This window comes from Anabrus simplex, chromosome 1 (genome assembly GCF_040414725.1).
Source record: "Anabrus simplex isolate iqAnaSimp1 chromosome 1, ASM4041472v1, whole genome shotgun sequence".
In the NCBI taxonomy this organism is placed as follows: Eukaryota; Metazoa; Arthropoda; class Insecta; order Orthoptera; family Tettigoniidae; genus Anabrus; species Anabrus simplex.
In genome coordinates this window covers 294,886,971-294,903,100 of record NC_090265.1, presented here as the reverse complement: position 1 = coordinate 294,903,100, position 16,130 = coordinate 294,886,971, and the positions used below count along the sequence as shown (strand labels likewise).

Genomic DNA, 16,130 nt, shown 5'->3' with positions numbered 1-16,130 from the left:
GACTTGGTAGACATCTTCATGAGGTAGGTGTTACTAAGGCAATAATCACATCCGGGATACTTAGAAATTATTCTGTGTCTACTTTTGCTGTCAGAAAGAAACATTTTGCTTGCCTGCGGATCAGATCTCAGTTTGAACGGTCAGGTAGAATGAACACCCGTCAGCTGATACTATATTAATTGCCACAGAGGGGATTTGGAGAGATTTGTCGAATTTACGTTTGTACCTCAAGGGAAACATGGCTTGTAATAGATTCAAAATGTATTTCATTGGTAAAGAAATAGGTATTTGTCAATATTTCATGGGAAATGATGAATTTCAACGCTCCAGTGTTCGTAATTTTAGGATTGTTGGTGATAAACGCAGTGATGTCTTACTTTCTGGCACAATTGAAGGGACGTCCATATATGACTTTTATGTTTCAATTTTGTCTTAGGTTATTTCTTTGTTTAACGTGGTGCTGGCGATGTTTGTCAAATTGTTAGTTATTAGATAGTAGCCCGGATGTTGGTTCGTGTAAGAGGGCAGACGAACGATGCAACAGGACCGCTCACTCCAGATTTGTGAAGTATTACCTGGCATGCTCAAGTCACTTGTTCCGCATGAAGCTATATGGAAGGAGGGTGGTGAACGTTTAGTCCAAGCGAGTACCGATGTAATTGTACATTTTTAGTGTGGATTCATATATATATATATATATATATATATATATATATATATATATATTGCTAGTTGCTTTACGTCGCACCGACACACGTAGGTCTTATGGCGACGATGGGACAGGGAAGGGCTATGAGTTGGAAGGAAGAGGCCGTGGCCTTAATTAAGGTACAGACCCAGCATTTGCCTGGTGTGAAAATGGGAAACGACGGAAAAACATTTTCAGGGCTGCCGACAGTGGGGCTCGAAGTAACAAAATTGCTCTAGCCTATACCAGAAGACATAGTGCACTGTAAACACTAGGTCCTGCCAGCAAAGACATACCGCGCCTATTGGACGACATTAATTATAACAAGATTCCCGAACTGAATATTGGCAGTAAATAGAAGGGGAGTTAGAAAACTCTCTTCTTTAGCATGCCATTCCTCTGCTTCATACATTTTCTGATACTGCTAGTACGGAACACACTGGTTCGCCGTAGTATTCCGCGCTGTTTTGAATGAGCAGTTTGCTCACTTAAGACAGAGGATAACTTAGTAGCAGTAGTAGTAGAAGTAGTAGTAGTATGACCTGGTCTAGAATTACAATTTAGGCATATTCCAAACAATATCACCACAATTCACTAAATAACTCAAAATTCAACCCTGAAAAGAGCCTTTTCTTCAGAGAAGCTTCTTCCTCTTCACCTTTATTAAATTGTACATTCATTTCATTCCAAATTAGCAGTGAGGAGAGGGTTTCTCTTCCTGCTTGGAGGAAAAATTTGCCTCCAAGTCAGATAGATTTTTCCGCCGCCAGTGTAGTGAATTGAGATTTTCCGACTCATCGGGTATTCTCCTATTAAACAGATGAGTAATAGGGCATAGTTTTTGCCTGGGACTCTACACTATTCGCCCTTCCCCCCCCCCCCTTCAACCCCCATCTGCGCCCCGAAATTAAAGAGTGTTCACGTCTCACAGTTGTTTGCGGCTTGGTCATTCCAGCTCTGGAACTTTAGAGTGTTAGAATGGCAGCGTGGTACTGTTCGTTAAAAGTGAGAAAATGTGTCGTTTTTAATTTGATAGAGTATTTCATATGATAAGCATTGCTCTTAATTGCGACATTTCTACTGGCGTCATCGTACTGATGTTCGACTAGTTGGCTGAACGGTCAGTGGGTCCCGGCCGGGTCGGGTATTTTAACCTTAATTGGTTAATTCCAATGGCTGGGTGTGTTTGGCGTTTTCAACATTAGAAATCATCCTAGGTAGGGCTCTCATCTTCACACACATGGAGATCGCCTAATAAGGCCATCTACTAGAAAAAGACCTGCACCAGGCCTCTCCAGAGGCCATACGCCATTATTATTATTAACATACTGATCTGTGTTGAATTCGATTGGGAAAAAACCTAAGACAGCCTTTCTGAGGATGTAAAAAGGCAGGTGGAGAGTGAGTGTGTACCATTATAATGAAAACATCCCAACTTGATTGTGACTGATGGTAGGCAAGAGTGCCTACCTTTTCAATGAAAATTCCCTAACCAGATCTTCACATAAGAAAAGACGTTTGGTGAATTCCCCATCGCGTTTCTAGGGTAACGTTAAGAGCTATGCAATTTAATACAGTGTTGCTCACAACGTATACACTACCTAACCTAGAATTCTGTATACGATGTAGAATTCCGTAGCGAAGCACGGATACATCAGCTAGTTACTAATAAAGGAATATTGAATTCCTGGATATACTTCAAATCAAAATTTTCTCGCATTACTTAAATTCACTGAATTTGTGCTCTGTGAGATTTGTTGTCATAATTACTAACATATTAAACATTTCAAGAAGCTGTAGGCATGTTCGTAATAAGAATTATTTAAAACCGCTGTTTACTTGCTCCTTTATTTTATTTCTGAATAACTTGTGTGTTGCTGGGATTACCATGTTGCTGACTGATGTGGTGGTAGACTCCTACGTTGTAACAAACGGTTCCGGTTTTTTGCTTAGCTGTAATCTGCTTCCGTACCTGAACTTGATCTGCTTTCTTATCAAGTGTAATGACCATGTCTGGTCACGTTCATTTGCATAAATAGTCTGATATGAAAGCTTGAACAAAATCACCTGCAGTATGCAAGCACTTCAACTACTTTTTTTCACACGTCCTGACGACTGACATACATGCAACAGTTCTCTTATGATGTTTCAGGTAAGTTTACAAATACTTTCATTCCCGGACATAATTCGCGAATGCTAAATAGAACTCATTTATGAATTCGAAACCAGATAGCTCCAGCTAAATAAATATAATAACCAATTTACATTGATAACGACAATGAATGTCCGAAAGCTGAATATAGCTTATGGTCGACATGCAAGCTCTTAGATATTAAATCTCTCCTGTAAACTACACTGACTGTGATTACCTTTCTGTGTAGTTGATTTTAATATAATGGTGAATATCATTAGTTCTTGGGATTGCTTGTGTGAGAGGGGCTGGTACTTAACCGGCTGACCTATCATGAATGCCAAGTAATACACTGAATGACAGAGCAAATGCAACACCAAGAAGGAGTGGTCAGAACTTTATGCCAATTGCAGGGTAGACTGGCGTCACTGAGGTATGCTTATGATGTCAAATGCGCCGCTGTGCTGCGTACGTAGCGAACGATAAATGGGACACGGCGTTGGCGAATGGCCCACTTCGTACCGTGATTTCTCAGCCGACAGTCATTGTAGAACGTGTTGTCGTGTGCCACAGGACACGTGTATAGCTAAGAATGCCAGGCCGCCGTCCAGCAGACAGACGACTTTACGAGGGGTATGGTGATAGGGCTGAGAAGGGCAGGTTGGTCGCTTCGTCAAATCGCAGCCGATACCCATAGGGATGTGTCCACGGTGCAGCGCCTGTGGCGAAGATGGTTGGCGCAGGGACACGTGGCACGTGCGAGGGGTCCATGCGCAGCCCGAGTGACGTCAGCACGCGAGGATCGGCGCATCCGCCGCCAAGCGGTGGCAGCCCCGCACGCCACGTCAACCGCCATTCTTCAGCATGTGCAAGACACCCTGGCTGTTCCAATATCGACCAGAACAATTTCCCGTCGATTGGTTGAAGGAGGCCTGCACTCCCGGCGTCCGCTCAGAAGACTACCATTGACTCCACAGCATAGACGTGCACGCATGGCATGGTGCCGGGCTAGAGCGACTTGGATGAGGGAATGGCGGAACGTCGTGTTCTCCGATGAGTCACGCTTCTGTTCTGTCAGTGATAGTCACCGCAGACGAGTGTGGCGTCGGCGTGGAGAAAGGTCAAATCCGGCAGTAACTGTGGAGCGCCCTACCGCTAGACAACGCGGCATCATGGTTTGGGGCGCTATTGCGTATGATTCCACGTCACCTCTAGTGCGTATTCAAGGCACGTTAAATGCCCACCGCTACGTGCAGCATGTGCTGCGGCCGGTGGCACTCCCGTACCTTCAGGGGTTGCCCAATGCTGTTTCAGCAGGATAATGCCCGCCCACACACTGCTAGCATCTCCCAACAGGCTCTACGAGGTGTACAGATGATTCCGTGGCCAGCGTACTCTCCGGATCTCTCACCAATCGAACACGTGTGGGATCTCATTGGACGCCGTTTGCAAACTCTGCCCCAGCCTCGTACGGACGACCAACTGTGGCAAATGGTTGACAGAGAATGGAGAACCATCCCTCAGGACACCATCTGCACTCTTATTGACTCTGTACCTCGACGTGTTTCTGCGTGCATCGCCGCTCGCGGTGGTCCTACATCCTACTGAGTCTATGCCGTGCGCATTGTGTAACCTGCATATCGGTTTGAAATAAACATCAATTATTCGTCCGTGCCGTCTCTGTTTTTACCCCAACTTTCATCCCTTTCGAACCACTCCTTCTTGGTGTTGCATTTGCTCTGTCAGTCAGTCAGTGTATAATATGCTCCGCCGTGCACTCCTGCTATAAGGCATGTGCTCCCGCTAGTGATCTCTTCTGCAGATTGTAGTCATTTTCCGGTAGTAGTAGGCACCTGTCGTAGTCGTTGTGATCTCATTATTTATTCGTAATTCTCTCATGCTAGCCTGACACGGGCTTAAAAAAACTTTGTTAACCCCCTTCCGTCCACACGGTATTTATTTGAATTACAGAAACTGCCTCGAAGCCACGTGGACAAGCGTTATACTAAAATTTGTCACAAGGCTGTTGGCTTGTCCACTCGTACGGATGGTTATGACTCCCTTGTCCAAGGAAACTTTTTTGCCTAAGACAACATTGGTTATACGTTAACTTGGTTGCACAATGCCATGCCAGTTCTTATACCTTCTGTTACTAGTTACAATATTACTTTGTTTTCAAATCAACAAATCCCACTTATTTACAAAATACATACTGGTTGCAAACAATTCCCTTATTGCCGATTAAATAAAATCAGTTGCATGATACATAATTAATGGTACAATATAAATGATGAAAATCAGAATATAAAATGTAATGAATCGGGTCAATTAATGATAATAATTATAATGAATGCTGAATGAAATTTGTAACTCAGTTGTACCTCAAAAGCCAAACCAGAGGAACGTCCAGAGTTTTTCTTACCGATCATTCTAACTTAAATGAATCGTTTCCAATTGAAATAGCCCTTCAGGCAGTTAAATCAATACTTCCTGAAATGGTGCGCCCGCATTTCGTTTATTTTCCCATTTGTTAACCTCACTTTAATTCATGAAACCATCAAGCTCGTCTCAAATTTCGTAACATGTTTCTCGTCATAACATTGTTTTCTTCCTATTAATAAATTAATTAGCCTATATAATGCTTTCATTCCAAGTAGTTAGGATATTGCTGAATACGTATAGGATACGTCAGCAAGTAATGAAGAGCCCGTAAGCAACCTTGTAAGGAAGATTCTAATGGTCATGCTACCGACAAATCTGAGATAATATATTTGTGCTGTATATACCTGTCGAAAGGTTTAGTACCGACGTATTTGGAAGAACAAGATGGTGATCATTTATTTCATCCAGTTGTTAGAAAGCAGTTGGAATCTCCATGTGGATGGTGGAGGTCCAGCAAATAGTTGCCGTCCTTCCTGCATGCCGCGTGTCTGTAAACGACAGTTAGGTCTCCGTCACACCGTAACCGTACGCCCGTAGAAAACCCATCACCATCAACGAAAGGATAACCAGATTGAAAAACAGACAGAAAAACTTACCCCATTAAACAAATGTTGAAAAGCTATCCTCATCCTGTATACAAGCTTTGTAGCGTGTGATCGTATTCCGGTTCACACTCTGCAATTCAGCCTCATCTTCAAAATGTCAGTGTAAATTATATTTTTAAGTTCATCTACGGTGGTCTATATTTCAAACTACACAATAAATAGAAATTAAATGGCATTAAATCAGGAGATCCAGTTGACCATAAACCTGCACTAATTATTCTCTTCCTGAAAAAAACAATGCATTTATTGAATTAAAAGTGATATTTGCCACGCTTTGCTGGATATACGTGGGTGGCGTTACATGTTCGTTCAGTTGGGGAAAGAACTAATTCAGTATTTATTCCACATATTGGTCAGATTTAATAGTGTTTAAAATAATTGTGTCTAAAATTCTTTTAGCACTAATAGCGCAACGAACTCCTATTTTAAGGTCAGAAATTGGAGTTTTATGAATTATTATTGGATTCTCACGTAAAAATGTTATTTTTAGAATTTACACGTCCATGTAAATAAAACCACGCCTCATCAGGAAATAGCATTAATTCAAGATTTAACTTACCACTGTCGACGGAGAGAAGGATGCCATTGCATTAATGTGTTCTTGCAAGTGGATCTCTTATTTTTCACTTTGCAATTCTGAGATTGTATAAGTCTTAAATTCCAGTTTTCTTTCCTCCGGCCGTGCAGAAGAATATGAAAGCTAACTTTTCTGAGCCAGTTTTCTTATTTTCGCTGGGATCGCTAAAGTCTTTCACAAATATCCTGAATGTTTTCATCGTTTAAGGCAGTTCTAATTAGAATGAACCCACAGCTTTGAATGTATTCATAACTTTCTTATTATTCTTTTTATTATGCGCTGGTGCTTATGCTTCAGCTAAATTGTTGGCGGAATTCTCTTCTTACTCTCCTAGTAGATTCGTGATTTGAAAATTTACAGTACACGAAAATACGCTGATCATTGTCTTAAAAGTCGTGAACATTTTAATGTCGTTCGTGAATGAAGTGAATTCCAGTGTATATGTCGCGTTTGTGCTATCAAAATGCCGTGATGTGCGGTGGCAAGCTGTACAAACCATCCCAGCGCTAATATAATTGTGTCAAATAGGGCTTACTCTCTACTGGGTTTTCAATATTATTATTATTATTATTATTATTATTATTATTATTATTATTATTATTATTATTATGATGTTTAGTATTATATATTTTTAGCAATAAAGAGGAATAATATTAGTATAGTACTTAATATTTTCAGGGAAAGTAACAACATGCAGTATTTAATCTTATGCATTTTATTTAAAGATTTTGAAAATCCACAGCCTGTTTCGGTTAATATTTTTTCTTGATTTTTAAGCTCTGACTTTTTAAATCTGTACGTGTATAGGATTGCGAGCTTTAAATACTAACATTTCCGGTATATTGGTACATTTAAAACATTTTAAATCATATTAGCAAAAGGTCTCATTATTCTGGGTTTCAAAGTACATCTGCAATATTCACGAAAGCACACAAACAAAATAATAACAACAATAGTTCTGTGCAATATCTTGGTGGTTTTCATGTGAATTTATAGATTACAACATAAACATAATTGTGTTAAGGAACATAAGCGAGGTGCTCGGGACGATGATTTTCAGTAAGTTACAGCGCCTGGCAGACGGTCCGCGGTCCGCTGACGTCACACGCTCCTGGCCGGCTGCACGTGACACCTACCGTCTCTTTTTAGCCACCGAGCCTTACACCAACCAACCGTATGAGCGACTAAACACCATAATAGGGCAAGCTTCCTTGTTTACAGTGTTACTAGTAGTGTTCATTCCTCAGTCACTTTCATAATGTCAAAGTAAAGAATGAAACTGAGACAGGTAATAGTTAATTGATTAACAGAAAGTGATTCGAAACTAATTCGTGAAACAATTCCACCTTTTTAACGTGCAGTATTTCATTTTATGCTGTATTCGGTTTCCATATTTGTATTTAAATGGTATTCAGATTAACACATTATGTTTAGTTCATAGACCACCACACAAGGAATCGATGCCATTCATGACAGAACCGATATCAAAGTCGATTGATATATTGACTCGCCCACACGGCACAATGTAGCCCAGTACCTAACTATTTTACTTGCAGTGAAAACGTTTCTGACGGTAAGTTGTTATGTTGGTAACTACAGTATTGTAAAGTTCCACTTTCCACATTATTTTGAAGAATGTCAACATATGAAATTCGACGTAATATGAAATAAATTGAAATGAACAAATTTGTTCTAGAACATGCAGAAGACATTGTACTCCATAAGCACTATAATGTAACCGACAGGGACATGAACCAAGGACTGGTGATCAAGTGCACGCGCGTTTCTTTGTCTGGTAGCGAGCTCGCGGGAATTCGAAGCTTGGAACTCCACGGGTGTGGCTAGAATCGTAATCTGGGAATCATCTTTAAAACAGCATGACCAACTTCGCCTTCTATAATAAGGGAATTAACGATTTTAATAATACTGTACTGTACAACAATTCAAAATGGCTGTACGTGATTTCTGAATTTATTTAGAGTATGTGACGTCCTTTAATGGTGATAATCTTCTGTTAAAAGAAGGAATATGTGATTACATAACAGTGGAAAGTTACAGAGGCCATGTGTTAAATATCTTCACACCCACTTGACAGAAGGAATCCTGTGATTACCTTTCTGTGTAGTTGATTTGAATATAATGGTGAATATCATTAGTTCTTGGAATTGCTTGTGTGAGAGGGGGTGGTACTTAACCGGCTGACCTATCATGAAAACCAAGTAATATTTTTGTATATTATCTTGTGTTAATGAAGAAATATTATTGTGAAATCACCCAGAAAGCCAAAGCGACGACCTCCAGTGAAATATATAGGTAGGTCAAATTCTTTTATTTTGAACGACTATAACGTGTGTTTTCTATAGCAGAAGGAACCTAAATACACTTTGAACTGTGTGAAATTACAATTGTGCTTATTTATCAAATTGTGTGGCATCACCTGGGGCTTCTTCTGATACGATCTTACGAACTTCAGCATTTTATCGGGAACCATAAAATCTATCCCCACTTCTTGGTTATCAGTTCTGAGCCATATTCCCCCACCTCACCTATGGAGAAAGAACGCCTTGCTGCGTGAGTACCAGAAGATGTCGAGGAATTCCAGTTTGTCAATTCATGGAGATATACCCAACGCCTTGAACAACAGACTTCGGTCCAGAAATCCACCAATAAAGGACTGCCAAAAATCCTGGTTGACAAATTCAGCTTGCGGCTGGACTGGATTAAAAAATGGCTCAAGCTGAGTATCAGAACTTCTCCTGTATTACAAGAATACCAAAAGGATTTGACCTACCTCGCAAAACCTGGAAAACCCTCAATCGTATCAGGACAGGCCATGGAAAGTGCGCTGACTTCCTCTATAAATGGGGCAAACTTCCCTCCCCGGAATGTAGCTGCGGTGTCCCTAAGCAAACAGTTTGTCATATAGTGAAACAGTGCCCCTGAGTGCTTATCAGGGTAGCCCAAAAGACTTTCTTCAACCAAATCCTTCTTGTATAGACTATTTACAGAGCTTGAATGTGAAATTGTAACGTACATAGTATATTATATATTTAATTTGTGACTGTGTATGTTTATTATTAAAGTCAAACGCTAAATAAATAAATAATGTGCTAGTTTATCATTAACGTGTAAGTTTTTGTCGTCATGAAGTAAGTGTAAAGTAAGAATTAGTGACCATATTAATCACGTAGGCCCACCAGGTAGAGATTATTTCAAAAGATTAATAATAATAATAATAATAATAATAATAATAATAATAATAATAATAATAATAATAATAATATAGAGGCTGGTGTTTTGTCATTTAGATTCTGTGTCTGCTGGGTTACTATCGGATCAGCTGTGTGAAGGAATGTGTGTGGAATAAATAGTCTGCTGAATATGCGACAGGCGACGATGTTAGAATGGATTTTACGTCAGGACTCACGGTGTGAATTTTCGAAGTCATATTGTGGTTGGACACATATGAAGGCTTTGAAATGAGAAATAATAAATGATTTATGATTCACCTCGTTGTAATGAGGGTGTGTATTTTATGAAGCGAATTGATGTGATTATGTGATATGTTTAAATGGGACGATATTGTTCTTCCCTTGACAGCGATAACAGCCGTTGCCACGCCTACGGCGGAAAGGGTGAGCAGACCGGGGACTTGTATTTAGGAGTGAGCCTCTTGTATTTGTTTTGTGCCTTCGTCCCAACAATGTGAAATCGTGGCCCGTATTTGTGACATGTAAAAGTTTTCTCGCATTTATTCCTGCGTGGATTTCTAATTGATTCATTGCCTCAGCCGACTTAAATAAATTTCAGAAATAAATGACCTGTTTTCATTTTCTTAATTTTGTTCATGCATACAAAATTATTAAGTAGGAATTTCAAGTCCTCTTCAAACAGCGAAGATCCCGCGTTTGGCTCTGGGTATATGACTGGCAGACTAGCAAATGTTGGGACCGGTGATTAGCGTTCACCTGTGTTGTGCATATCTTTCTGTATTTCTCTTCAGTGTTTATGTGTTTAATTGTGTTGTGATGTTATTTAGCGTCGACAATGGTGTCTACCATCGGTGCGACGGGTTCGTGCATATACGAGTGGGGGTTCGACATGAACCCAAGGCATCTGAAGTTTTTTTTTTCATGTTATATTATCTAAGGTTATTCCAGTAGGAAATGATTTACGTTAGATTAGGTGTCACTCAGATTTGTTATATTTGAATATTATGATGTGTTTGCCCAGTAAAATATTCCGTACACGTGAAGTCATGAAATAGACTCCTTCTGAACGATTATACTCGGTCTTATCACTAAAATTTGAACAATGCTCAACAATATGCAGTTTAACTACGTGGAATTCGATTATGTATTCGCCTCATTTCTCATCATCATCTGGATTATAATAAACCCTTTTGATTTTAAAAATGGTAAATATTGTTCTAATTCGATCGTAGCTATTTGATACCCATATTCTCCTAACCTTTATGCGGCTAAGTTATTTATATATGTTTGATGCCCACTTGATTTTAACCCAGATAACGACCTTGTAGATTTATCGCCGGAGACTCTTTGGGTAGGGGGCGGGTGCAATATTAAACCCGAAATGGATCTGGACATATACTAGGAGATCTGGTGGTGCCGCGCTGGTGGACTGGGAAAATGCTTGTTTCTTCTTGGGGCGGGGATAGAGTGCGCGGTGAGGCACCGCAGTGAGTATGGTTAGCGGTAAGCGTATGGAATAAATGTTTGGTTCACGAGTGGAGTTCTTGTTGAGCGCATATTATTAGTGCTGCATATCTACACTTGTAGTTGAACGTTATTTGGATTAGTTATCATTATGGTGACGTACAGTGAGTCAGTGTTTGCTGTAGCATTACGGAGCGTAGGATGATATTGACCCTATTTTGCTTCATGAAATACTTACCTCAGAACGTTTCGTGCATCCATTCTTTAAAATATTGACTGAGGAAGAAAGGCAGTATGCCTACAAACAGGAAATCGCTCCTGCCCATACAACTCACTAGTTACACTATTCAGGACATGCATTAGAACAGGTGTTCGATGAGCGAATAATATTAGCCATGGACTTGGGCCCCATTGTTCCCCTATTTACGTGTCTGTGAATTTTTTTTTCTGGTGGAGAACTTTAAAATAGAAAGTGTACGATAACAATCCCCGTACTCTTGAAGCCCTGGAGGATGAAATCAGACGACTGATACCTGACGTTTTAGAAGGTGAAGTACAAGGAGTATTTCCGTATTTATTTCGCAATGTAATTTGTATAGAGAGCAATGAACATCATTTTAACAGCTGATTTGTTGAAAACTAAGATCTAGATTAGTTTTCGGATTAATAAAGAAATGTACACACATCCATTATTAACTCTTAACTAATAATTTAGGTATACAATATGTAAAGAGAGTGATCGCCTGCTCGCGCTGCCGTTGCTTACTGGTGAGTCCAGTAATGGACTGTGGGCAATCTGTTCCCCCAACGTCTTCTACATAGTGCGGTAACTTTTCACTGTCTCTCCTTGAATGTGTGCATATATTCCTGTAATTTTCGATGCTTTGATTGTAGATCTGGAAAATGTTTGATTCAAGTATCTGCCATTGTATTTTAGAAATACTGAATAATTTATGACAGTTCTTCTTTTCGAGAAATACAATGATAATCATTTTTTTTTTTCAGATGCAGTGGAGTTACGCTTTCACAGTTCTAGTCATGTTAGCGAGTTATCATACCTCGGACAGTGCGCGTATTCTAGCCATCTTTCACTACAATGCAAAAAGTCAGTTTTCTATGCTGGAGAACCTGCTGAAAGGTCTCGCAGCCAAAGGTCACGATGTGTACGTAGCCAGTCACTTCCCTCAGAAGAATAAGATCCCAAACTATACAGATATCAATCTAAAAGGTTCGCTTTCTGAAATAGTCAATAACGTTACTGTGGATTTTGTCCGCCATTTCCGTTCTCTGGAGCTGATGAACTTCATTTGGAACATGAATCTAGAAGGCTGTGAAGCTTCTCTTAATCACCCTGCGATGAAAAATTTAATGAAATCAAATGATACATTCGATGTACTTATTACAGGATTAATTGGTGGTGACTGTTGGATAGCTCTTGCTCATAAGTGGAAAATACCTATGATTTCTGTGATCTCAACATCATCATCTCCCTGGGTGAATGATCGCTTAATGAATCATGACAACCCATCCTATATTCCTAACTATTTTCTTTCTTATACTTCTGAAATGAACTTCAAACAAAGATTAATAAACACTATATATTATGCTATAACGAAGTGGGGCCAGTATTATTTATCAGAATTGCCCATTGACCTCTTGTTACGACAGCACTTCGGAGACGATATACCTCCTGTTTCTGAACTGAAGAAAAACACCAGTTTGGTACTCATTAACAGCCATTTCAGCATTCACAGATCTAGGCCAACAGTTCCAGCTTACGTCGAAGTTGCTGGTCTACATATTGCAACCCCTAAACCATTACCAGAGGTAATCATTTTTAAAATTAGTACATTTTTATGAATTAAGACTACTGCATATTTATTTTTACATTTTCAGAGACTAAATTTATTACCTTATATTCTGCAATCTACATATTCTTCTTACTCCAGTCTGTCATTGTTCGATACATACATCAAATGTGCTAGGTTTAGAAATATACTGTACATGATGAACCAGGTAAAAGTTCGCAAACAATAACTCGTATACTGTTAAATATATGGAAGTGATGTTTTCACTTTCAGCTACCAAGAGGCTTGCAGAACTTTTCCAGGGTGTGAGTATCCGCTGAGATAATGGCACTAACTATTTTTCTGATATATAACTGCATTGCTTTCTCTATTTAGCAATGGGAACATGGGTTGTGATTATTTTTATAATCCCACCTACTTCTCGAGAATGCAGTCCTCAAAACTACTTCGTTCGCCAGGTATGGACAGCGCTATTGGAATTACTTTTCTCCCCTAAAACAATTGCACATTCAGTTTTCCTTTACCTGCCACCTGGAGAGATATTTCAGGTTTTAAGTTATACATTTTTATCATACTGTATTAATGAGCACAGTACAGCGAATACCTATCTGTCAGAAAACAGGTGGAGAGAACACTGCACGTTAATGATTGATTCGATAAGACTCCATGTCCAAGAAAGAAACCACGTACGAGAAGTACTTGTCAGACTTTGAAAATAATGATACCAACGAATTTGTTGATATTTGGTTTAGGTAATTGTGGTTTCATTTCAAAACATCTCAAACATATTAGTACCATTGTCTCAAGAGATACTGACACGCTGATAATGCACTGCACGTTTAAGTATGAGCTTCATTTTACATTTTTTGAAAATAATAACAGATTTCGATATATTTAAAATTTTAGCCTGCATATAATGTTGAATACTAGCATATTATAAACCCCACTTGTACCAGGTTAGAAAGACTGGCATTTTACACATTGCATTTCATCTCAGTTTTATGTGTTTAAGGTACCAGCACGCAGTTATAATGAAACCGATGTACTGTACAAATATAAACATCAGTATTTCACACTACAGCTTTGACTAGTTCTACCGAGCTCGATCGCTGCAGTCGCTTAAGTGCGGCCAGTAACCAGTATTCGAGAGGTAGTGGGTTCGAACCCCACTGTCGGCAGCCCTAAAGATGTTTTCCGTTGTTTCCCATTTTCACACCTGGCAAATGTTGGGGCTGTGCCTTAATTAAGGCCACGGACGTTTCCTTTCCACTCCCATCCCTTTCCTGTCCCATTGTCGCCGTAAGACCTATCTGTATCCGTGCGACGTAAAGCAACTTGCACAAAAAATGACTAGTTCTATTACCTTAATCAATACCGTGTCGTAGTCGAATTTGGAAAGAATTACAGAACGCTGTGACAAGTTATACTGTATATGGAAACATGTAGATTAGGGATGTTAAATTTAAATTATCGTAGTTTTGTAGTCATACTTTAATCTGTTCTCCTACAAAAACGTGAACAACCGTCATCGTGTAATTTTGAATGAAATATGTTTGTACGAATGTCGATTTAGTTCAATCGTTATTTTACAGATTAATAATGAATAACAATTGCTTGGTCATAGGCTGTATTATTATCAGGAGACCATATTTCTAGTGTACTATATCTTGCTGTTGACGTCAAGTTATTTCGATCGTGGAACGAAAGCTAGGAGGCAAGATGTCTTGTAAATATCACAACGAACAGCAAAGAATTCGTCAATATCCCTAAGATATCTAAGATGAACGTTTTGAAGAAAATTCAGGCTTTCAAGATGTGGATATTCCGGCGAATGTTGAAATTTTGGTAGTTGGACCATGTGAAGAATGAATAGGTACTCGAGAGAAAGATTAGATGACCTGATCTCATAAGAAACAACTAAACCGAGGATTCATGCACATGCCTCCGTCCCTGGCGTGATCCCTGTACAAAAGTATATCATGCATTAAAACACTCCATTTGAATGCAGGAAGGTAAAGTGAGTTTCAAAATGTAGATGGTCGATCACAAAATGAGTTGAAAAGGTAATTCCAGCACGAATTACCTAAAACATTAGATATTCTTCTTCTTCCTGATTCGGACTTGAAGGCGGCTTCCAGCATGGGGATCTTCCTTTCAGCACGTGCGGAGTGGAAGGGCTCCGACTTGGTCATACCAAAACAAGATAGTTTTCTTTGCCAGGTCCTCTTCTGCCTTCAGATTTTCTGTAGCACAGAGTAGAAACTTTCGATGATTCTTTATCTCATCCTACATATAGTTTCCCAGTTTTAATTGTTTTTAACAGCTGAGGTCAACAGCACATTCTCTGGAGTACCTCTTCATTTTTCATATGGTCCAACCAGGAGATTCGCCCCTATATCCAAATCTGAATGGCTTGAATTCTCTTCTCTGTGACTTCTGTCAACGTTCATGCCTCTACTCCATACAGGAGAGTCAACGACGTAACATTCACCATTCCATTTCTGAGCTTTAGACCTAGATAACTACAGCGTAAGAATTGTCAGATGTTCCATTTGACTTCTACAAAAGAGTCCCAGTCCTGGTTAATTTTTGACCCTCTGGATCTGTTGGACGCTCACCAGGTGGTATGTGAACCTTCGTTACGACCGTGTACTTTGTAAGAAGTCAATGTCATAATTATTGCCCACTTATTTAGCTCTAATGATTAGATCTTGAAATCCCTGAATGCCATTTGCAATCAGCACGTTGTCATCGGTATACCGTATGTTGTTGATAAGTTCGCCATGTATCTTAATACATTGCTGAAGATCATCAAGCTCTTCTGCGAGCATCTGCTCTGAGTAGATGTCGAAGTCTCTTTGATCAATTGTTTGGGTCATCAGTCCATAGATTGCTTTGATGCAGCTCTTCATACCACCCTGCCTGTAATAACCTGTTCATTTCTACGTAACTACTACATCCTACATCTACTCTAATCTGTTTGTCATATTCATACCTTGGTCTACTCCTACCTTTTCTACCGCCTACACTTCTCTCTAAAACTAACTTAACAAGTCCTGGGTGTCTTAAGATGTGCCTTATCATTATATCTCTTCTTCTGGTCATATTTAGCCAAATCATTGTTCCCTCAACAATTCGATTCAGTACCTATTAATGCGTGATTCGAACTACGCATCTCACATTCAGCATTCTTCTGAATCACC

General features: G+C 39.5%; 1 protein-coding gene across 3 annotated transcripts in view; it reads left to right on the top strand.

Moving 5' to 3' along the window:
- Positions 1-2,818: 2,818 nt before the first annotated feature.
- The window catches only part of LOC136865245 (UDP-glycosyltransferase UGT5-like), an 84,785-nt gene continuing 71,473 nt past the window's right edge, over positions 2,819-16,130 (top strand). For all 3 annotated transcript variants that reach the window (XM_068231090.1, XM_068231089.1, XM_067142395.2), the window contains exons 1-2: positions 2,819-2,840; positions 12,125-12,946. In XM_068231090.1, the coding sequence (XP_068087191.1) occupies positions 2,829-2,840; positions 12,125-12,946 (834 nt within the window). In that variant the 5' untranslated portion in view covers positions 2,819-2,828. The remainder of the gene's footprint in view (positions 2,841-12,124; positions 12,947-16,130) is intronic.